A 24,630-nucleotide genomic window follows, 5' to 3' on the forward strand; every position below is an offset into this window, starting at 1 on the left:
AGAGATATCTTGTTGAATTTTTCAATGCTGCATTGCACTTTTAAAGGGCACAGTATCATTTATCTTATGAAATACCTTTCTTTAGGTGGCCTGTCTCAGTCACTTCTTGGAATTCCACATAGACATTATATTTTACCATTTCAAATTCACACCCCATATTACTGTTTTTCATATTTCCATGGCAAGAGGAGGTTACACTGCTATTCCTGATACTTGCAGAGAACATTTTCTGTAAAAATAAAATGCAAAATCAAACCAAAAAAAGACCATGGTCATAAACTATATTTTTCATAATGTGGATTAAAACAAGCTGGCAATAAACTCACAAAATACTGTTTTAGTACTGCACAGAAATTACAAATGTAACATTTATGAGTCGGTTTATAAAAACTACTGCTGTCTAGTTATGAAAATAAAAACATACTTGTTCTGGTGAAACTTCTCCCCATTATGACATACTGAGAGCACTAACAAAAACATTAAAACAGGATATAAAAGAAAACACTTCAGAGATAATCAGGAACAAGAGTTTAAAAGACCAAAAAAGGTGTGCACTGAATGGATGTTTCTTACATCATAGACTCCAATAAAGGGACAACTATAGGACAGACAAACATTTGGATGAACAACAATCAAAATAAGAACAGCTTTTCCAGTATCTTATTGACCACATTCCCAGCCAATTCCACACCGGCTGGATTCCATTTTTTTTATAAATACAGTTGCCATTAAAATTTAAACTGCTGCTTATCTAGTCTTGTATCTATGAGTTCAATTCTGCTGGAACTAATGAGTGACAAGTCACGTGAACGAGTAAATTCTGAAACACATATGGTAGGAAGTGAATGACCACGCTTTAACTTATTTTACTTATCACTTTCATTGTATTATTATAATCACGTTTATTTCTGAAATACTTTCTGCTGGTTAAATATGTTTAAAAAACAAAGTGTGTTTTCTGAACTCGGTGGAAAACAGAAAGCTTTAGCACCACTGCCATCAATGTGTGCTTCCACTGAAGTGCAAAAAGGGGAGAAAAATATAACTACAGGCTGGACATGACTACTATTACAAGAAACATTTCCACATCCTTAGGACTGCAAATGATCTAAACATTAGTAAGTATTAATAAGAGCAGATGTTTGTGTTACCACTTTTTAAAGCACTTGAGTTCTATTTCATTTTTGGGAAAACCTACATTCTATGTGTGAGGTAACAAGGGGCTTGACAAAAGATCTGCAAAAGAGGTGGAAAGGAAGGTTTGGGGATCCCCATAGCAGGAAACCCCCCCATTCGGTATATGTATTCCCTAGTAAGTCAGAAATTCGCCAAGCCCAGACAAGACACTGAACCGTGAACAATAGCTGTAGTATTGCAGCATTCAACATCGCAAGTGCGCAATATACAGGAGCTGTCATAAAACTAAACTGGCATCCACCTGCACTGAAATCATTCACAAGAAGATTCTGAACTTGCACTTCACTGAATTTTCCTGAATATGCTTATCTTACACGATTAGGAAACTGTTAGTCCTGAATCCTAATTAATTTTTAAAGGATGACAGCGTCGCAACAACAGTGTTTGCTGAAGCAGGATGAGGAATCTGTCCACAGCTAAACTGAAAAGCAATTAACACAAAGACTAAAACCTCACATGCTCCAGGACAAACGTGTGTCAATGAAAGAAGTCATTTTATTGGTGATGAACTATATAAGGTTGGCTTAACCTGACAGGCCTCTCTGGCAAAACAGTTACATCAGATTTATAAAACAATGCCCACCAGGCTGCCAAGTTGTAACAAAAAAATGATATAAATTCTCCTGAGAGATTAAAAAGGGGATCCAACTGGTCCAAGCTGGAGAAAGTAACACAATGCGTCACTACAAAGGCAAATACATTCACATACATTAGTATATGTTTTAAGTTATTCATTCGTACACTTTTCCGTAGTGACCAGAAAAATGTTTTCATAGATTTTATGGCAAAACTTAAGCAAAACAGGACTTGGCTAGTGTAAAAAGAAATATCTTCATTAATAACTTAGGCATACAGCAATTATCATTCAAGGAGGACACAAATTAGCCAAAAAGAAGGAAAAGTGAAGTGAAAATAGACTAAGTCATAGATTTGTTTTAGTAAACCACAAGCATAGATGATCAATCTAATTGAATATGACTGTAATTGACAAATTCAGAGTTTAAAAGGCATAGTTTCCCATGTGCCTTAGCTGGCAATTATGATCCTTCAGAGCAGTTGAGTCCCCTTAACATTGGTGCTTGAAGCCTTGTCAAACAACCTCAACTAAGATTTTCCAGGCCAAGAGCACAAGAAACCCAGGTCCACCAGAGCTACCAGCATACAAGGCATGACAGTGCTCTCTGGAAGAACTGTGCATGCAGATCTCATCAACTTATTGTCATGGATTGAGCTGATCAGTGGGGATAGTAAATGAAAAATAACTGCCAATTCCAAATTTTAAAAGAACAAAAATTACGTTTATTGCAAATTCCTACATGGCGTAGGATTTTACTCTTGATACAATGTACAGTTATTTTACTGATATATATGCATTTACCTGATACCGTGAGCTTTCAACATTAAAATTGTGCATGCAAAAATAGGAGTAGATTTTATTAATTGAATGGGAAAATTCAAAAGCCCGCGAGTCCCTGAAAGTATAACACCTTTTAAAATAAAATACTGCTCCATGTAACACTAAATTACAAACCAGAGTACTACAAAATTCATCCTTGGTGTAAATCTCTCCTTGAGATGAGTTTAAGTAAAGGTTTAAGGCACTTGTCTGGAGGGGAAAAATAATTTAAAAGAATTGTTTTGGCAAAAGTATTTCTTTAAAAATATTTTGAAAAGGGTTTCATCTTTATACAATACTAACAGCTAGGCATTAAGGGTTTACTGTTTCTGACATGTTTCAGTTGAATTCAGACTCACTTTGTTACTTAACCCAGGCAAGCACAGAAACTGCAAATACCATTAACATAGGTATATTCTTGCTTTTTTTCAAAAACCTTTTAATACCGGTGTCAAATTCAGGAATTTTTCCCAGCTGCACACATCCCACTACTAAAAGATCTGTTACCTGACACGTTTAAAATTTTACATGTCAGCAGGGTTATTTTTCTCTCTGCCTTATTTGTAGGGCCCTTCATTTTTGTTTGTTGTTCAAATTGGTGCAAATCTCCACATTTTTAGGTAAATACTGAGGTTCGTTTTGGTGGCGAGAGAGGAATCACATTCACAAAGGTCCAGAATGTACAAGAAGTGTAATGCTTTGGTAACATAATTGAAAATGGTTTGCTATAGAATCAACACAGAACTCAAAATACCCAGAGGTGCTGTAATGTTTCTGAAAGCATTGCTATACTCCTAACCCTTTGATTTAAAAAAGATTCTTCTCCTTTTAAAGAAGCAGTTTAACGCTGGCAACTTATATCAGCCCATATAAATACTCTTTCAAGTACTTAGGGCGAATTATTTTGCTAAAGCTACATCCATTACAATATTTAAGTACATACATTTACCAGTCTTAGAAATCCATGCCAAATGCCTGATACAGAGGATTTCAGTGTGTGAATTCTGAGGCCACAGTAGCACAGACTGGAAATAGTTTTTGAAAAGTGTCCTTTCCAGAGCTCCTGCAATCTTGGATGTAGTCAAAGTCAGAAAATACTCCATATCACCTGAACAAGATGAATCACCGAGGACATGAGAAACAGCAGGGCTTAAATTTGGAAAGCAGACACAGAATACCAAAGAAGTGAAGACGCCAATAGCTGCCATCATGGAATGGCATTTGAGGCTACACTTGAGATTTAAATAGCACAACAGCTTCCCAGAATGCTCATTCAATGTGAAAACCTCCAGGGAAGTACTGCAATTGACAGTGGCTTACAACTTCTTCTGACAGATTTTGAAACCATGTACTATACATGTGTGTATTGTGTCTGCATATTTTCCATTATATTAACTTTTATAGTAATATTTAACTTTCAATATTAACTATTTTTTTAATGTTGCTTATACTGTAGACATTTATTAGCATAATGTACTGTATGTAAAGTCACGTATTTTCTTAAACTGAATGAATTAATCAAAATTCAGGTGAAAACCCAGGATAAATGAATCAATCTGGAATTTTTTGGAAATGCTTCTGTATAAACCAAAAACAAAGGGCCCTGTTTGCAAGTACTTCATAAAAAATTAAAGAGCCAAAAACAAGAACTATACATAGTTTAAAACATAAAAATATTTACAGAACAGGAAATTTACCAAACGTCCTGCAGAATCATTGACATTCACTTGTGGTTTATTCAGTATCTTTTCTGAGGGATGCAGGTCAGCTGCCTATTGTTTTTCACACCCACTACTTCATAATGATGGCTATCAAAGCACACCAAGTTGCCAGCCTCTAAATTAATTTCCTGTAAATAAATTACAATTTTCTCACTTTTCCAATGAACAGCACTAACTCTGAGACTTCCATAGAGCCCAGCAATCAAGTTTCCCATCAATAGCAGAAATGTTCAGATTCCCTGGCAACTGATTCTGTCAAAAAGCCAAGCTGCTTCTTCTGTTTTGTTGCTAAAGATTAAGTATTCCTTTCCATGCCAATTAATCACTATGTTTATTCTAATAGCTGGGCATTCCTGCAATATCTGGGATAGACAATGCTGCTGATTCCCTGTTAATGGTTTTGGGACTATATTCTACCCCAGCATCTGTTCTTTACACTTTGACCAGAATACAAACCCTCTTTCTTGTTGTGCTTAACCTGTTATAATCTATGTTCTTTTGTATCTACAATAATGTCAACAGAAGGGCAAAGTGGAAATAAAGAACCACTAAAGTAAAAAAAAACAAACTTTTTACATTCAACATGAATTTATGTTTGCACTACGTGTTAGACTGACAAATCACAAACTGTGACAATTGTAAGTGATATTTAAAAATGCATTTATATAGGCTTGACAATGGTATGTTTGCTAAGAAATGCTGTAAATATTACCACATTAAGCAGCTTCTGCTACCCAGGGCTCTGGCAAACAATAGACTAGCTTCAATTCTCTGTCCATTAAATTTGTAAAGATGTTATTTTTGTGTAAGAAGCATGCCTGACAACCCAGGTGCTCACTTTAAATAATAAAATGGGACATAAATAGCTATTCACAATAGTTGCACATAAAGGTGAGACAATACTTTGATTCTCCTGCCTCCTAAAACAGATAATGCTTTTAATTATAAAAAGTAAGTGATGTCAATGAATAACGATAGCTGCATTCATTTTGGTCCCACCCTGACCCGACTTAAATTACATACCACTACTTCAAGGGTACCTATTAAAAAGCAACATTAATGCTCTTACTCATGAGAACTTATACAGAATTGTGTTCCTCTCCCTTTCTGAAGGACTAATTATATTTAAAACCCTCCAGGTCAAAAAACTAGCAGGAACACTATTTAAGGCTTAATGGACAAATACATTTTTCTGCTCATTACACAGCAAAAACCCATTCCCCCAAAATTATACAATCAATTGTCTGTATTTGAATAGCCTGTTCCTCCCTCTTTGACATTTAAAGTACACAACAAGTGATGGTTTTCTCCATTCATTTGGCACCTTGGGCTTTTGTTACTGTGGAACACACTAAAAGATCAAAGCCATTTCCGGTGTTATCCTCTTATGCTGCCCCTCACTCGGTGGCCTCCTGGGCCTGTGGTGTCACGGCCACAATGACAGGCTGAGGAACAGGGGCTGCACTGTCCTCTTCCACCTTAGGCCTCTTAGCTTCAGGCTCGCCTAGTGCAGAAGCTGGCTGCTCTGCCTCAGCGCTTGGTGGCCTGTTGACCACAACAGGTGTGGAGGTGCTGGCCTGCGCTGCCAAGATCTGAAGTGGGTTAGTGATGGCTGAAAAACAAAGAAAAAACACAACAGGCTAGGTAAAGTCACCAGATCAATAAGCTACTCGCAAGCGAACAAGCTAGAGGGGCCAAAAGCCCTCCTCTCATTTATAATTTTTAAGCATAAAACTCTTAGCCAAACATTTTTGAATGCATTTTAGAATTTAATCTCCAGTAGATTAAATGTTTTTAACACAATCAAAAAGAAGCAGCTAGAATATGGATGAATGGACAGACTAGCTTGATAACGTCCTTAAGTTTAATGCACTCTAGTGTTTACAGAACACCAGAATGCATCGTCTTGATGTGGACCACGAAACATTAAAATGATAACCAGCAATCAATAAATTAACGACTAACTCTGTTTCAAATGAAGGTGCGGTTTACATATTATAAATCACTCACTGTAACTAGGAGTTAAATTTTCTATATTCATTGTGTATGCGTTTAAAAAGAGGGTTTCCGAATCAAGATGAAAGACTCCTATGGTACCGTAAGCACTGCCGGAGATGCTGGACATGGGGAGAGCATGCTTCCCATTCTGGGTCACGGGTCGGACAGGGAGCTGGTGCTGGCCCAGGGAGATGGGTGCCCCCTGCTGCACGATGGCAAAGGTTTGCCCGCCACCAGCCTGGCTGACATGGCTGCTCACTGCCTGGATCACTCTGCTGGCAGTGGGGATGGACGTATAGGTCACCACAGGCTTCTCCTCACCCCCAGCCCCTACAAAAGACAGCACTCAATCACATGGCCATCTTCTCAGGGACCGATCCTGTCCACTCACCAAACCTTCTGAGCAGCTATGGATTTCGTTTTTCTTCAGCTTCTTTAAAGTCATTCTGCCTCTGAGCTGGGTCACAGCTGATTTACTGTTATAGTCTACCACCATCATGTTAATATTGCACCATTATTTAGGACTGGCACCGAAAGTTTTATTTCCAAGGTGCTGTGATCTATGGGGCTTAAAACTGCACATTAGAGAGGGAAAACAACTGTGCTTACAACAGTGCAGTAGGAAAGGGGATCAAATACAAGCATGCAAGCAGAATTAAATATGCTGGAAAGGTTAGGTGATATTGCATGCCAAAAATAAAAAAGACCAATAAACCAAGTCAGTATATTGGAAAAAAGCAACTGTTTTCTCCTGAAGAGAAACAAATCTAGCTAATCTGTTAACAAATCTAGCAAAAACACTTCAGTGTAGTTATTTAGTTCCTGTAATGGGATCCACAGAAAAGCCTAGGGAGAAAAATATTACTCCTGCATGAGACTTTATCTGTAGTTTAATTAAGCATCTTAACATCTTAAATGAAGCATTAAATGACAGATTCATTATCCCCCCCCCCAATTAAATTGCCAATTGTTAATCAAACTGGCTTATCACTAGCCCTTGCACCAAGACAGGAGGGAACGCTTTGGACCCACCCTCCCTTTATATGCTGTCTCAAGCATTAATATCAGAGGGAGAAACAACTTAGCTCTCACTGCCAACCAACAAACTGCAAATCCACAGGGACCCCGCAGGCAACATGAATTTCCTGCAGGTCAGGAAACTGGAAGATACAATGGCGGATTCAAGCCAACCAGAACCTACTGGTGCTTGGCCAGTGCTGCTCGGGGAATCCCAGTCAGGTGTGAGTCAGGCGTCAGCAGCTGACACTCGGACAATGAGGTTCAATTTGGAATCAGAGCAAGGCTGACATTTTTTTTCCCCATGTTTGTTTGACCACCTTAAATTTTTAAATTGAAATACAAAGCAGTTTTTACCTTCCCCAGAATAACGAAATAGATAAGCTACAGTACCTTTGGCTTCTCCAGAACTCTCTCCTCCACTCTGCAAGTTTCCCGATGGGTTGGTGTTGGCAAGGATGTAGCCATTAGAGGAGCTGGCCGAGGTGGTCACAACCCTCACCATTGTGACTGTGGGCGCTTGCTGGACCACATGGATGGCATGGCCTGAGGGCTGCTGGGAGGTGATTAATGACGCAGGCATGTAGGCCAAAGGTTTAGCCACTACAGTGGGTGGCTTGGGTGGAACGGCCATGATCACAGGCTGGGCACTCACTGGGGATCCTGCAGTTTTCAAAAGAACAGGACACAATAAACACACGTGAGGCCTTCAGAATATCAAACAAGATGCATGGAAAATCTTTCCAAAAATAAAAACTAGATAAAGGAGTACAGCTAGTTACATTAACTTAAAAACATCTTAAGGATTCCAATCCTGATGCTCGTTACAGTCTCTGACGCTGCACTGCATCATGATGCCTCTAAAGAGCTGTCCCTTGGAGCTATGTAAGTGCCCTACCTGGCGCACTCTGTGAGTACCGATACTCAGGCACAGAAGCCAGTTTCGATCCAAAGTCGTGGTCGTGTGAGATGGGAGAGCCCTCTCGAGACAAACACTCAGGGGTCTGCAGCCCACTCGAGTGAGGAGAGAGCAGGCCGGGGTGGGTGGGAGAGGCAGGTGCACTCCTAAAAGACAGGCCGAGGAAGATTAAACCCAGGGTTAGGAACAGCACCTTAGGATCTGCACAGACGTCAGAGAGGTACCAGCCACGTTTTGTACTTCCCGGCATGCTACAAACTTGGTATGATAAGACAATGATGCAGAAATTGCATTCATAAATCGATTTTAATGTGTTGTTTCCCATGAAGTACTACCAGTTATCCTTCTAATCCATACCTCTGTATAACTTGTTTTTCGTTCCTTGGCTTTGTAATTAATCATTCATCTTTTTTTCCATATCCCAGAAATTCATTGTAAGATATAACTCTTAATTATTCATTTTTAACTTTAACATCAAACCATTAAAAAAAGACTTAAATGAATTGCCCTTACTAAAACAAAAACTGCGACGAGCTCATGGCAACAGCGTCTAAAAAAGAGAGGAGGAAGGAAGCGAAACCAAGTGAAACAATCACTTACTTTGCTCTGCCCAGTCACATGATCGCAAAAGGGGAAAAAGAAAAAAGGCTGAAGCTAATCAGAAAGCGTTCATGGCAGTGTGAAAAAATACTATAAAAAAATGTATAAATTATACCCACACCACATTTACAAAGTTACGGTTAGGAAAATGACAGAAGTTTTTTTTTAGTAGATGTAGTCATTTCATTGAACAGACATGATGGAGGGAAATATAGTATGCCGATATATATTCTTCATCAACAGGGAGTCTACTGTGAAAGTCACAGGGTAGCAGCTAGTGTGTGGCCAGCACTGGAAGCAATAGTATTGGTACCAACTGCATATCTTTTGGGATTCTGTCCCATTCCTCTAAGACACCCAGGACAAGCATGTCTGTTCACTGGTCTCTGATCCCTAGGGTCCACCCTCCATCCCAGATCATGATATAACTGATCATGGGGACTCCAGTGCTACAATAACAGCATGGAAAAAATACTCCTGGAATGTTGTTTCATCGGGATCTCACAGGAAGGGCAGCAAGAGAGGTCTCAGGATCTGACTGATGTACCACTGGCACTCAGGTTGCCATCAATCCCTATATGTGAGATTCTGTTGCGACTAGATTTTGTGAATATTGAGTGACCCTATGGAAAGCGGATTCTTGTGCTGCGAGCACTACTCTGGTCAGAAGTAGCTCAATGACAGAGCACTGGATCAGTGACAGATCAGGGTTTAAATATCCTGCCCAGCTGGGCTGATGAAATAAGCACCTGTTGTTAATTGAAGCAAGGTTGCACAGCCCCAGGAGGCAACTGACTGCTTGTGTGAATGTGCCTGGGTTCCCTGGAGACCAAGGGCTGTGAGCTCTGGCTAACATGGGCATAACAGCTTTGTATCAATTTATTAAATTTTAATAAAGCAATGATTAAATCTTCCCCTTGTTACTGAACTGTAGCACTTACACGGCTTCTGTGTTACTGTTACAGTAATGACAATGGTTGCAAGCAATTGACAGATTGACAATCTTCAATTGACAATTGAAGCAAAATTTATAATATGAAAAAGATATTTTGAAGATGTTTATGGGGACTTCTCCCAAGAAAGCTCCATTGTGTATGACAGGGCGGTGTGGTGGCTCTTTGGCTAAGGATCTGCGCTTGTTGCTGGAAGGTTGCCGGTTCGTATCCCGTGGCCAGCAGAGGAATCCTACTCTGTTGGGCTCCTGAGCAAGGCCCTTAACCTCAACTGTTCCAGGGGTGCCGTATAAATGGCTGACCCTGCGCTCTGACCCCAGACTTCTCTCCCTGTCTGTGTGTCTTATAGAGAGCAAGTTGGGGTACGCGAAAAGACAAATTCCTAATACAAGAAATTGTATATGGCCAATAAAGTGATCTTATCTTATCTTAGTACAAGTCAAGCACCTTAAACAAAAAGAGCTTATTATCAGTTACAAATGAGAGTAGGCCATTCGGCCCATTTAGTCTTCTTGTAGTTAGTAGCTAAGAGACTCACAGATCTCATCTGCTCATTTCTTGAAAGAAGTACCGGCTTCAAAAACACAGTTGAGTAGCTTGTACCAGACTCTCACAGCCCTTAAGTGCCATCAGAAACAAAAAGTAGCCCCGAGACAATTCATGTGAGACAAATCATGTGGACTTACAGCCCATGCAAGCTACAAATCTTTAATAGACTGCATCGTTACTGTACATGCGTGGATGTGATTTTGGAAAAATCCCCAAACTAAAGAAATGGACAAAAGTAAAAAATACCTCTATTGGGACAAAAAAAACATGAATCATAAATAAGAAAAACAGCAGAAGTTATGGAGAGGCAGCAGAAAAAAGTCTGTATGAACCAACAGACATAACCAACAAGTGCCACTGTGACTTTGGTTAAGATATGTGACAAAAAAGGAAAATCGCAGAGAAGCTGCTTGTCTCTTACTAGCTGACAAACTGTACAAAACGGGAGGACATTTGTTACAGCAAGGTTTGAACTTAATGTGCAAAAACTCACGTTAAAAAAAGTTTTCAGCTTTAGAAAGACATTGTATGAGGTATTACAATCAGACCACCTATTATTTACTTTTACTGCATTACCCTCATCAAAGTTTGCCTGTACAGTGGCCAAAAAGTCTGTTTTATCTGCGCATCACCTGTGAGGTACACTGGCTGAAATGGGGAATATATTGAGGTAACAGAGTTTTTGAGAGTGAAAGAAATTCTCAGAGTTTTTGGACCTGGACAATGATGATTAACCAAGGGATTTTTTTTGTACTGATTGAATTACAGAGCGAATAAAGCATGAAATAGCAGAAAATTTCTAATATGGCAAAATAGATTAGACATTTTGGCCAGAAACTGGACTTGCTCGCCTGTCAACTGCAACTGACTATATCCACAGCTTACTGCAGTCGAGTCTGACACGTTCTATGTGGCAAGAGTGAAACAGCTTGAAACTAAGTTTCACAAACATTCCAGGATTTTGACGCAATTGAACTGCTCACTGCTTTCCTCAAAAATCCCCTTTCTTTTGCTGTCAGCTACTGAGAATGTTAGAGCAGCTAATTTCAATGAATCACCAGCAAACAGAGCAAGCATGTTGTCATATCAGATATTCTGAGCATCTGGTGTGACATTCTACAACAGATGACTATACTGAAGTCAGAGAAAGTGACTTACCTACCAAGCCACACTTTCCACAGTGAATGTCCTTAAATCTAAGTACAGCAAAAGTCAGAGCAATACAAATCTGCAAGCTCAGCTCAACTGTGTCGTCAGTAATAAGATTACCAGCATTTTACACCAAAATTGTACTGATTTTACATTTTACAGTAAAATTTAGGAAGAGCCCCACCAAGCTGCATACCACATTTGTGAAGGGGTTGTTGCAAAGATTTCTGTACTGTAAAATGCAAAGTCCTTATTTAGGACAGCAGGCAGATTACAGGTGTCACTCTGAGCCCAGGAAGCACAAAGCACTGACACATGCCATTATGTTTAGAACCATTTAAACAGCACAATTACCAAAAGAAAATAAACTTATTAAATAAGCAACTTGGTTACCTCCATTCCTTTACAGAAACAAAATACAGCACAGAAGTCAGAACCTTTAACTCTGCGAACATTATAGGCAGTAAAACTGTGCCTCGCAGTGAGATCAGTGTGGCCCAGCAGGAGAAAGAGGGTGGTCAGGTGTCCATCCAGGGTGAACAAGAGGACCTACCTGGAGGAGAGGGGTCCGAAGGGGGTGCGGAAACAGGACACTCCCCTCTGCCGCCGCTTGCGGAAAGCCTGCTCTACCAGCTTGGCCTCAGAGGAGGGGTCGATCCTCCAGAAGGAGCCCTTGCCCGGCTCCTCCTGTGACCGCGGCACTTTGATGAAGTAGCGGTTTAGGGACAGGTTATGCCGGATGGAGTTCTGCAGGAGGAAGGAGCTAACTTTGAGCACAGATATAGCTGAAGGACAGGAGTGCACTGGGAACATCTGATCACAAAACATGGTTCATCAAACAGAAGGAGGGCTTTTGTAACTACTGACTTTGACATAGCCAAAGGATTATTAGCAAGTTCATCATTGCATTCCTGTGATTTAATAATGGTGGGTAAAGCAATTCCACACTCAAGGAACTCCGTGGCAAAGTGCTTTAATAAGCCTTTTAGGACAGTTTACCATGATAAATTTACCAAAATATTTTAACACTTTTACCTGACATATAAGAAACAAAGCTAGATCAATTTCATGCTGGAAAGTAGAAAGAAAAATATCTTAGCTGTTGAGCCTTCATCAAGTGTGAGAAGCCTCAACAGCTTAAACACAGTGTTCTTTCCTTCTACATTTCAGTGAGGAATTATCCACTAGTGTTGGAGACTGTCACACTTCCCCATGAGTAATGTTAGAAGTAGATTTTTTTTAAAAGCAAGATTAAAACTTTATTTAGTCATGATAAGAGCTAATTTGTGGAACAGTTTTGACCTATACGACAAGTCCAAGGATCTAGTAGACCTCTATGGAGATGAGCACAAAATTAGCAGTTTGTTTATGTACAGAAAGTATAAGGAGGCACAGTGATTCAGAAAGAAATGTCCCAATGCATTGCCATTACTTATGAAAATATATACTGCTTTGTAAAAAGAACAGAAAAGCACTCTGTATGGGACAGATGTTAGTCAACATTAAGAAATCTGATCACAAATTTCAAATGGCACGTCATTAATTTGGATCTACATCTGTAAAGGCAGTCGATGCATGTAGATTTAGATCACTTCAAGGAATCTAAAAAAGCAAAGAAATGGACAAATGTCTAAAGCTCACATGCCTACCTGCCAACCTTTATCAGCAGTCCTGTAATAGGGATAATGCTTGGTGATGTGAGCGTAGATGCCACTTAGTGTTAGCTGTCTGTCCTGAGCAGAAGAGATGGCTTGAACAATGAGCTGCGCATATGAATAGGGAGGCTTGGATTCATCCTGAGGGATAAACAAAACACATACTTTCAACATTATATGCAGATTCAATGCATTTAAATTAAATACACACAGTAATATTTTTGGGACACTTTAAATCAGCAGTATTTTTCAACATTATGCATATACCGGATACAAAAATATCTTCTGCACTGGCCAGCTTTTTATGAACACTTTTGAATTATATGTTGCCTACCACATGGGAAACCATTAAAACTCCATTCTCCCCACTTCGATGAACACTGCATAAGTAAAATGCTTCTTTTGCAAACGCAGTAAGACTTAGCTACATATTACAATTGGATGTTTATACCGCAGATGTTATGTGTTACTGGTTGCTTTAAGATTCAGAATAAGATAATTAGGATGTACTGCTGCATGTTTTACTATATAGGCAATAGTATGTTTTGGTTTTATATTAAAAGTGCACATTTAAAAAAAGGTGGGGAAATGTACCTTGCACACTAGTTATGTCATTCACAAACAACAAGACCTGCACGTGTTTTTAAAACAACACACTTTCATTCACACAGTGCAGAGTTTAAACAAATGTGAGAGCTGAGAATGATCTTAGATGAACTCTGTTCTGATCTCACTTTGTGGTCTGCAGCAAGTCAAAATATAGACATTGTAATAGGGTGGAGGATGCTAGAGTGTCCTCTCATGTAAAAGTAATCCTTTTACAAATTCCAAATAAAATAAATCTGTTACAGAGCTCTACATAGCATGTAATTTTCTCTCTGTGAAGAATATTTTCCTTTATAACTACCTTCAAGAAAAAGTGGAGGTCCATATCTATAAGCTTAATGGAAAAACTATGTATTTTGAAAGCCTCTTTTATTAAAAAAATGAGTTAAGATAAGGGATGGCAAATGACATTTCCTAAAGCAAATATATTGGGATGACACAGCAGGGTGAGACAAGATGGCAGCCCTTATCTGGACCACATTCCCAGAAAAGTGTGGGGAATTAGGTGCTGCCCTCCGTCATTTTAAAAAGCAGAAGCAGAGGTTCCAATGTTTTACACTGGCTTGCCATCTGGGGCCAGTGAAGGAAGCAACCAAAAGAGGGACTATTGAACCTGTGAGTGACTTTTCAAGAGACTGGAGTTTTTGTCAAGAGTCATGGAGAAAGATGTGTTTATTTTGAGCCTCAGAGAAACAGTGAGCTCTTTTGTTTTGAATGTATATAAGCGGTTTAGCTCTATGTTAAGGAACTGGAAAAGTCAGACAGGAGCTCAAAGAGGAACTCAGGCTTTTGTTTAGGTGGTTGTTTTGCTTATTTTCCCTGCACTATAAATAAAAGGGCTGTCTGCCCTTTCTTTCTCACACCTGAAGAAGGCCCCATGGCCAAAACGTGTTTTCTTTCTTCTCTTTTCAGCATTGAATAAACCTATTACTTGTTCGTTTGCAGCCTACGCATGCTGACGCAGCTACCCATCTGAACATGTATATTTACAAACCTGTCTCCCTCTTTCTTATTTTGAATGGATATGTTTTGGTAAGAAGTGAGCACATTATTACATATTAATTGTATAATATTAAGGGAATGGGTAAGAATAGACTAAATTCTCAAGTATGTGAGTTAAAATGCTTTTATCTGTTCTCTATAAATTACATATGAAGTGAGCACTGTCACTGACTACAAAAAGCTATGTGGCATTGATAATAAAGTATGTTCAATACATTTTGTTATATTATCAGATAAAAAAACTGAAATGAAAATGTTCATGGAGTCTTCACTTTACTGCATTATTTTAAACCCTCGGCACTAACTGTTTTTAAGACTTTTTTTGCAGTTTTCTGTGACTAGAATCATTATCGATCATCAGTACTTCTTTGTTCTTTTATATTTACCACACAAGTTCATGTACAGTGAGGTTAAGCACCATTACCATCCCCCAACCCAGGACATGCCTCCCCATATGTTAATAACACTTCAGTTAAAATTTTTCTCAGGAATCCCATGGATCAGAGGTTGCAGTGTTGAAGCAAAATGTGAGGCATTCTGAATTGGAAGAGAAAAGCAAAGTGGATACGGTCAATAAAGCACTTTCAGCACTTTCATGTATAACTTAGAAGCACAAGGTCCAAATTCAGAGGCTGATCTTATACCAGAAAAAAAAGAAAGGGCCCCAGCAAATTCCAAAAATCTCCTTTCTGCTTCCTGACAGTCTTCATTTAATTTTTGATTACATTCCCACACAATTTGGAATCGCCACATGTTTAAGGCTTGGCTTTCTGGCTACTCTGTACAGCACAGGAAAGGAAAACACGCTCCTCAGACAAGCCACTTCCATCAAGACTCCTCCATCTTTCAGCATCTGCTTACAGGAGAGTGAGTGGAGGAACCATACATCTCTCTGGCATCGGAAATCCAGTAGGCGTCCCACAGGACAGGAGATTCTGTTTTACTGAAACAGACAGGACCTTGCGCCACTAACAGTCACCCTGCTGATTTACTGCTTGGAGAATGCAAGTCAAAAGGCGCTAATGACAAGGCCTAGACTCGAACCAGCAACAGAGCCCAAATAACATGGCAGGCGACCACTTTTATTGGCCGAGCTACTCAGGAGCCTGCGCCTGTTGCCTGAGAGAGCAGCGAGGTCAGGACTGTCACCTTTGGGCTGTCGCCTCCCGATGTCTCAGCCTGCTGTTCCGACACTGCTTTGGCGGCGAACTCTGCAGCCAGCTGCAGTTCTGAGGTAATATTTCGTCCAAACCGATACCCTGAGGATCCCGCTCCACGTGGACTAGCTGGACAGGAATTGGGAACACTGTGGGGGGGAGAAAAAAAAATGGAAACTCAACACAAGTGCAAAACAAAATCTGAATTCAGAATTCAAGGGCTAATCATGTTGTCATAAACGGTGATAACTGCCACCAACACAATGCAAAACATCACTTTCTGTGCGACCAAAAATTATTTATTAAATGCAATGATATATTGAGACCATTAATAACACTTCATCATTATCACTTAACTGAAACTATTTGAAACAGCAGCAGATGTCATTTTGCACCTAACATGTTTTAAGAGGTGTGGTAAGCTTATTTAAGCAGAAGCTGTCATTGTCAATTATTTAACTTCAGAAACTATAATATTAGAGAACAATGAAAAAAGAAAAAAGGTTCTAGTTACTAAATGTTGACCAGTGCTACACTATATGCATGCATGTTCATGCTGTGCTATTATGAGACTACGAAAACATAATATGCTGAATTTATTTTTAAAAAACATGTTTTGAGAATGACAAAAACTGTGCCAATAGAGATTAGGCCTAGTCACTTAAAATAAACACTTAAACTTCTCTTAGTCTCCCTGGAATCTCTTGGAGAACAGTTTTGAAAGTGTGAAGAACAAAAGCCCACCATGAGTAACATAAATGCAAAGGGATAAAAAGTTTACTAAGCTAACATCTACTTGGTGGCTGACAGTATATAACAAAAAGTCTGTTTCTTCTGATGTACATTTCTATAACAGTAACAAAAAATAAAATACAATAAGACTAAGCCACACCTGTCTAGAAATCTCAAACATAGTTTAGAAACAAGGATCTTAGTGAAGTTCTGTTTACATTCCTGAGTAGTGTTTTCAGCTGCAGGAACAAAATGTGTGCCCTCTTATGTACATCATTATCCTTGCACAATACATCACACTGACGCTAGACAACACATTCCTGATGGAGGACACAGCTGTTGACACACCTTAATTCTTCATGCTGCTAAAGTATACATCCATGCCACAGGAAGAACGGCCCCAAATCTCTGTTCTCCATTTAATAACATGTTAAGAAGCCTTTAACCAGATAAGCCAATTGAAACAAATTCTCATTTAGAATGATGAACTACAGTTTACCTATTTATACAGCTGGACAGTTTACCAGAGGTCATGTTAATGTTACTTCCTCAAGGGTAGAATAGCAGTGTCTGACCCGTGAGTTAAACCTACAACTGTCCAGTTACAAGTCCAGAGCTCCAGGCACTATTCCACAATGCTGTCTGAACACAGTTCGTGTGATTTCTTATTTCAACTACAAATTTAATAGAAGGTGGCTAGATTCGAAATACAAAACAAAAAAATAGTAAATAATCAGTAGAACGCTTGCATAATTCTCATACTAAAAATATGTTTGTTTTGAAGAATTACAGCCCAAAGAAAAATAGTTTGGTGAAAAACGAAACATGATCCCCTAGGAGTTGGCACATTTACCAAAGCACTTAGTGTTTACTACGTGGTCCAATGGCATAAAAGTGGTAACAGCTGAGTTACTGAGAAAGTACACAATTTTCAGCCAGTAGATGGCTCTGTTACCACACTATCTTGTCAGTGTCTGTTGACAATATTGCTCAATTTAAAAATATATTTTACTTTATGAAACACAACTATGAAACACTCAAGACATTTGACTCCCATCTTTAAACTAAGTCTTCTTAACTGAGTTCCCTAAAAAAAATCAGAGTGACAAGCTATTTCATTTCAATCCTCTTTACTTACACCAGCTTGCCTATTCGAGTGTGGCCTGAATTGTAAATGCCTCTTTTTTTCGTTCAGTTTAACTCCAATTCTTTCATCAGCATTCAGCAAGCTTTTCATTATCAAACTATGTGTACAGTGTGCTTGGACACTGAAAAATAGCAACAGCTCACACCCCTGTTCTTAATTTAGTGATCCAGATGGCCCTGGAAAAACAGCTTGTATATCTGCACTATTTCAAGTGGGGTTAACTCCAGTTTAAAGAATCTATTAATTGCTTTTATTCACTTCAAATGTAAAGAGAAGAGTGTAATGATGAAAGTACCTCTTTTTTTGTTTGAGTTGATCATTTTAAGGTTCAACTATTGGTGTAGCAATTAAATTCATAGACATAACCATGATTATCAAACGATAACAACATTCCACTCTTTCAATAAATCCTTGTGGTGTCTGAGTATGACGTGCCACCATTTGTGCTGCTAGCTTGAAGTGACTACATTATAATTTAATTCACATAAAGCATTTTGAGCGATACTCCCCTGTACTCCTTTTTTAAAAATGTTCAGGTGGCCTTAAAGTGCTGCTAATGGCTTTATCTGGCACACACACATGGTCAAAGTACAAACCTGAAGCAGCACACTCACAAAGGCTGAAAAACAAACCAAGCTCTCAGCGGGACACAAGCTTTTCGTTAGAGTCCTTGTCACACATCAAAATGTTAGAAAATAATGGAGGAATTTGAGATGACACACTCACATGAACACCAATATATATTTGTCCTGAAGAAAGTGCTTTAGAATCTAGGAGTCCATGACATTGATCTGACATGCCAAGTATTATTAATATTAAATACAGTACACAGATGGCTTCATCATCTGTTGTTTTTGATTTCCAAGTAAATGTTTTTCCTTTTCTTCTTTATTTTATCATCCCATTACTTGTCAAGTAAACACTCCCTTGCAGAAGTAAACACACAAAGAGCACTCTTGCATATGCTGAACGTCCAGATGGGCAGTGCAAAGTCACTAGATCCTTTTTCCGTTTGACACTGTACATGAAGCAAATTTTGATAGACTGGTATAGAATAAAAACAAGTGTCCACGCAAAACAAATGCATACAGCCTGTATGGTTTCATGAGTGCATTTCCAAGAGAAAAATTGGTTACATTAGCAAAAAGTGTATACTTCAAAGAAAAGTCTTCCATGGCAGAAAGCTAACGAGCACAAAGAAGCTAATGTAATGGCTAGTTATTAACAAATTAACAGATTAACAGATTTGTCCAACATAGATCAATAATTAACTACCACTGAGTACCAAGTGTTACAGTCAGTGAAAATCCAAAACATCCAGCAAAACCTCCTGCTATCTGAAATATCCTTTTTCAGACCTCCTACAATGAAGGGATGATGTCACTCATCTTTAGATTATTAAAAGATATATTTTTGTAGTTTAGAAAAAGAAATCATTCTTGTAATTCAACAGACCCTTTTCTTTTTTTAATCTTCCTAGCCTGATGAGTCACTTGAGAACTATTGTAATTCCCGTTAACAGTGATGATCTGGAGACTAATGTTCATTTATCCTCCTTTCAGAAAAATGTAATCTGCCATTTCTGAAAGTTATAATTCTTGTACAAACCAGGTCTGGGTAAAAATGTACCTTTTCAGATCCTTACGTTTGATGTTTTCCTGCTCAATGTCAATACACTCATTCTCAAAAGCAGTGATAAGAGGTCGTGTGCATGTTAACTGATTTCGCAGAGCAGAACAACTCCACTGCAACACTACTTTTCTGTCAATCCCCCCACTCCACCACTCAGGAGTGACCAAAACTGTTTGGAGAGGTTTAACTTTGGCCATGTAAAAAGAAAGTAGAAAAAAAAAGCTATGGTGTAAAACAGCAGTCTGAAACATTGAATATTCTCTGTGTGCAAATCATTTCACTGCCCTGAAGCTGGGCAAAGCATGTTGTGTTTTCCTTTTTAGAAAGGAACTAACATCTGCTTGATCATTTAATAGAGAGCTACAGCTTTAGTCACCAAAGCAAAAACAATGCAAGAAAATGCAATCACTGCTGTTGTGTGCCCTATTGACTTGCATCCAGATTTCTGGTATCGAGAGACTACATTTACGTCAGAAGTCCCACCCACAGCAAATAACAGTTCTGCAGTTAACAAATCATTCCCCTCCTAAAACAAAGCTTTTCTCAGTTTTAACACCGAGATGGGGAGGGGGACAACAACATATACAGAAACTCCTCTAACACAAAGGGAAACCTGTCTAAATGGCGGAACTGGAGAACTCTCAAACACAGCTAGAGGGGCCCAGACCATGGGGAGCTGCTGCTGCTCCAGCTCTGTTTGTTTTGGGTGTGAGACTTGGCCGTTGGAGCCTGCCCGAATAAGGGGACGCAAAGGGGGAGGCAACAGGGAGCTCTCTCTCAGAAAAAGGAAACTCACTGTGGCTGAGAAATGCTTTACCACAACAATCTCCTCTCCACCAATCACAAAACAGCAAGCTCAACGCACGCCATATATGGCATATGTACACACACACAGACAGAGCCTGATGCAGCAGAGGAGAGGTGATGCCACTGGGGGGCAGGTTTCTCTGAAAAACTAACTTTGCCACATGGAGACAGAGCCTGGAGAAAAGAGGGCAGAACACAAAGACGTAACCACCACAAGAAAATGAAACAGATTGGGTCTTTAAAAAAAAAAGATTTGCACTATTTATACTGGTGCTGCTAGTGTCTTTGTAGAAACAAAATGAAACCATCCTTCCAACCATTTTCTCACCACACTGAAATGTAAGAAAGCACACAAGAGAACAGTCTTTTGTCCTGTTTCATTTAAGCCTTTTTCACTCTACAGGACTTGACATGACTTCTAGTCAGGGAGAACGTCAAATTTAACGACTGCAGTTGCTGAATCTCGCTGCCTTTTCTGTCCTAGAGGGTGGCAAATTATACGACTAGGAATCGCAGGGGGTGACTAATTACACAATTCCCTCATGACTTTTCATCACGGTTCCAAATCCCATATTGAGCAGCGAAAGTACCGCGAGGTTGCCTCATTTTGGCAGCCAATCAACATGGAGCACACCCGAATAAGAGGACAAGCACCGACTGTCACAGACACAAGAGTTTGATTTTATCATAGGAAGTCCCAGAGAGTCGTAGGGGCTGTTAAGAGCGCTATGACTGAGTCGCTGGGGGTGTCATACAACACTACTGATGGTAATGGGCACTTGCTGCAACTCTCTACAACTCGCTGTGATTTTCTTACGATTATGTAAATGAAGGGTATGACTGAAAATCCTAGGAAAAGTCGTGTAGTGTGACCCCGGCATTGGTTATGACAATTACACAGAATCATGTCATGCATTTCAAGTAAAAATTTAGAAATATTTCCTCATAAATTCATTTTAATTAAATCATATACTGGCAGTGAGGACTGTTCTTCTTTCATCAAGAAATTCAAGGAAGGAAAGAGTTAAATACAAGCAACAGAAATGAAACAGGCCTACATGTGTTATACCAGCTATGCAAATGCCTGTTTTTTTTATAGAAATGTAAATTTACACAACATAATTAACATCTGCACTGCTGTTGAGCACTGGAGTGAAAGCTGTTTATCAGACATCTGTTTTCCAAGTACTGTAAACAGTATGTATATGAACACCTTCCCTAACTCTGATTGTTACGCAAGCTCCTAGCATATGCGCTCTTCATTTCAGGATGCTGTTCTGAGAAGACACACTAGAGAACTGTGCAGGCCAGCTTCTGAAGACAGGCTGCTATTCTTGGGTGCTATGCTCTGCAGTCGTGCATTGATTAATCCCTTGCTGACAATTCATTCCCAGAGACCTATTTCTGTGCATGTTAGGGCATTCCTCAGTTTTATGGTGACCCCTCAAACAAAATAAGGTAAACCTCATTTGATATCATGGCAGAGACATCCATTATGACTTAGACCAGCAATGAAGCTAGAGAATTAAAAGGAACAACATCCTGGCAAAAGAGTCTGACCTGTTGTGCCCAACAGTTCCTAAGCATCAACAGATAAACTTAAGTTTCACATTTTGGAGTTTCAGTAGGAATAGTTACAGTAGATAAACAGGACCAAATAACTGATATCTTACAGGGAATATATTCTTGTATGACTTCACCTCACATTTTCTATTCTATAAACATGTTTTTAAAACACTACAACTACGTTTCAGTAGTAAAACCACAAAATTAGCAATGGTCTTTGAATTCTATAATGCAGATCCTCATATGAGTAACTTTTTAAGTTTAAAAACTTTTCACTAGCATTCCACTAGCAGTCTCTGCAGAGGAGGCAGAAGCTATTAGCAGTACAGTACACCTGCTTCGAATGAGCCTTTCTGTTTAATCTGCAGCTTCAGAAATATTTGACATTTTCCTGTGCACTTCTCTTTCCACATAAAAGTTCTTACTTTTGCTGAGGAAACAAATCCCATGGCTATCATGTTAGAGCATGCATTCTATGCAAGGTTGTTAAAACAGCCTACATCAGTACTGAAGAAAAAGAAATGTTTGTTAATTGTTCTTTATTTCTGCTCAGTTCTTTAGAGGTCAATATTTATTTTCCAAAGAAAAAACAAAAAAGAAAGAAAAAGGCTGTCATCACAGCACAGCATGACAATGCATATATTATTTACCCTGTAAAACATAATGAAGGTGTAGTAGGGCAGACGTGACCACAGGGATCCCTGACCTTGATCTCGATCCAAAAATAAAAGGTCATTCTAAACCACCTAGATCCAACAATTTGGAAAACTTGTAGGGTTACAACTAATTAAGCAAGTAATTTGATCGATTCAGGGAACCGATATTCTTGAAACCTGAAGGAAATTAAGATACTTTCAAATGATCTCTCAATTACATAATTGAACAAATGCTAAGGAGAGCACAGTTATATTGTTTCAGGTCTATAAGAATGCAGCAGTTAGCTTTGAAACTAAAAATTTAAAGATTTAAATCATTTAAAGATTAACATTTTAAATTTCCAGGAGTGGGGTTGGCCAACTTGCCTTCTAGTATAAGAAAATGAAGCAGGAAGGAGGCTATAGGATTCGTTAAGGCAGGAGCCACATTAAGGCTGGAGCAGCAACATGGTCACTAATTTACAGGCTAAACTGGCTGAACTGATTCAAACAGCAGACTCTTCCAAAGTCCTGGCAGGTCCGTCCCTACCTGATGGTGCCAGTAGGAGAGGGCAGCGGACTCATCATGGTTCTGAAATCGGGATCAGGAATGTTGATTTTCAGAGGCGAGATCTGGGCATAAAGAGGCCTCACTGGGGATAATGGGGCTTCCTCCTTCACCTCTTCTTTGTGGTACAGCGAGGTAAACTGGATCTTAATGACAGTGCTGGGGAAACGAAATGTACACCTGGAAAAAAGGAAAAAGAACAATACAGGGTTTTTTTTTTTTAAAGAAAAGCCTAAAAGGAAATTGGAAATTGAACTCATTGCAAGCTTAACACAAAATTCAAGATGAATTGTTCACATTGTATAAACTAAGACTTAATAAGAAACACACAATATACCAACAGGGATTACATTTAGAATCGCACTAATTAAGTCCTTGTACAAATATTGTGTCATATTAAATAAGTCTCTAGGTCCAGTGCAAGCCCTGGAACCTTTTTTCTCATATAAAGTATTCCAGTTGTATTATAGGAAAATAAATCTGCACTAAAAAAATACACATCTGTTGTTGTTCCTGATAAAATATCTGCAACATTAGGAAAAAATAAAAAAACATAATAGAAGCATGCAAAATCAACCTGCTGTTGGGCTTCAGCAGTAATGTTTGGAAACACACAAAGCCTAATACTGTTTGTCTAAATCTGCAAGATAAACACCTAGCACTTTCAACTCAAACAGTGTAATGCTACATCAATGATGATTACAGTTTAATAGACTGCCTGGCAGAGGTGGCTTGTTGGCAAATATGCACTGCGTGTTCCCCATAAACACAATACCACTGTAATATTGGTGTTCACATCCACAGTTCTCTATTGTACATCTCAGTTACAATGAAACAACCTTTTCACTGACCATCACTGTGTGATGTCCATCAAAATGGCATCTGAAAGGATGAGAATTTCTCCTTAATTACCCAGTCTTTGACAAAGAACAAATGCTTACTGCTGTACCTTTAGTGCAAGACACACAAAACACAAATGCATTCTTTCGTTGAAATTAAATTCCCTTTTTAACATCATGTTACATAACAATATGTTAAGATGCTGTCAATGTTTCACCATCAAGTATTTTATAATTCTAAATACAATACAACAATTCTGTTATTATAAAGGTCCTAACTGAAATCTGGTTTTACAGTAGAGAACTATAAAAGAGTTTTACTGATGTGCTCATGTGCTCACAGAGGGGTGTATGTGGAGAAAAGGGCTGTAAGGTGCGATTGCAATACTCTTCAGTCAGGATGTGGTTGTTGAGGAGGAACCTCCAAATTTTACCAACTAACAGGGGAAAGACAGGTTTGTTGTTTGCGTTGCTACGGGAATCCGCTTCAGTGCAGATTGAGAAAACCAGTTACAGGACCTAAAAAAAAAGCCTACCTCTGTTTCCGGTAAAAGTCACATGGCCAAAACTTACAACCCTTCTATAATTATATTGACTTGTAATTATTGTGAAACATTTAACCCACTTTTATTAATAGACAAAGTTAACCAATTGCTATAAGCAACCAAAAAAACACAGGCTGTTAGAAAGTGGTAATACCAGTCATTTGTTGAAACTGACAATTATGCTTGTATTATACTTCAAATATTTATAAAGCTGAAAATTTTTAATATAAATTTTGCATT

At 38.9% G+C, this 24,630-nt stretch overlaps 1 protein-coding gene across 1 annotated transcript in view; it reads right to left on the reverse strand.

The window, feature by feature from the left end:
* Positions 1-2,473: 2,473 nt before the first annotated feature.
* The window catches only part of foxk1 (forkhead box K1), a 43,091-nt gene continuing 20,934 nt past the window's right edge, over positions 2,474-24,630 (reverse strand). Inside the window, exons 2-9 of the mRNA XM_088936576.1 lie at positions 22,989-23,186; positions 15,912-16,068; positions 13,149-13,295; positions 12,053-12,246; positions 8,228-8,394; positions 7,723-7,992; positions 6,412-6,642; positions 2,474-5,926 (exon numbers count right to left, since the gene is read on the reverse strand). Coding sequence (XP_088792702.1) covers positions 5,712-5,926; positions 6,412-6,642; positions 7,723-7,992; positions 8,228-8,394; positions 12,053-12,246; positions 13,149-13,295; positions 15,912-16,068; positions 22,989-23,186 — 1,579 coding nt within the window. The 3' untranslated portion in view covers positions 2,474-5,711. The remainder of the gene's footprint in view (positions 5,927-6,411; positions 6,643-7,722; positions 7,993-8,227; positions 8,395-12,052; positions 12,247-13,148; positions 13,296-15,911; positions 16,069-22,988; positions 23,187-24,630) is intronic.

The sequence above is a fragment of the Atractosteus spatula genome, chromosome 18, assembly GCF_055471065.1.
Source record: "Atractosteus spatula isolate fAtrSpa1 chromosome 18, fAtrSpa1.hap1, whole genome shotgun sequence".
NCBI classification, from domain to species: domain Eukaryota; kingdom Metazoa; phylum Chordata; class Actinopteri; order Semionotiformes; family Lepisosteidae; genus Atractosteus; species Atractosteus spatula.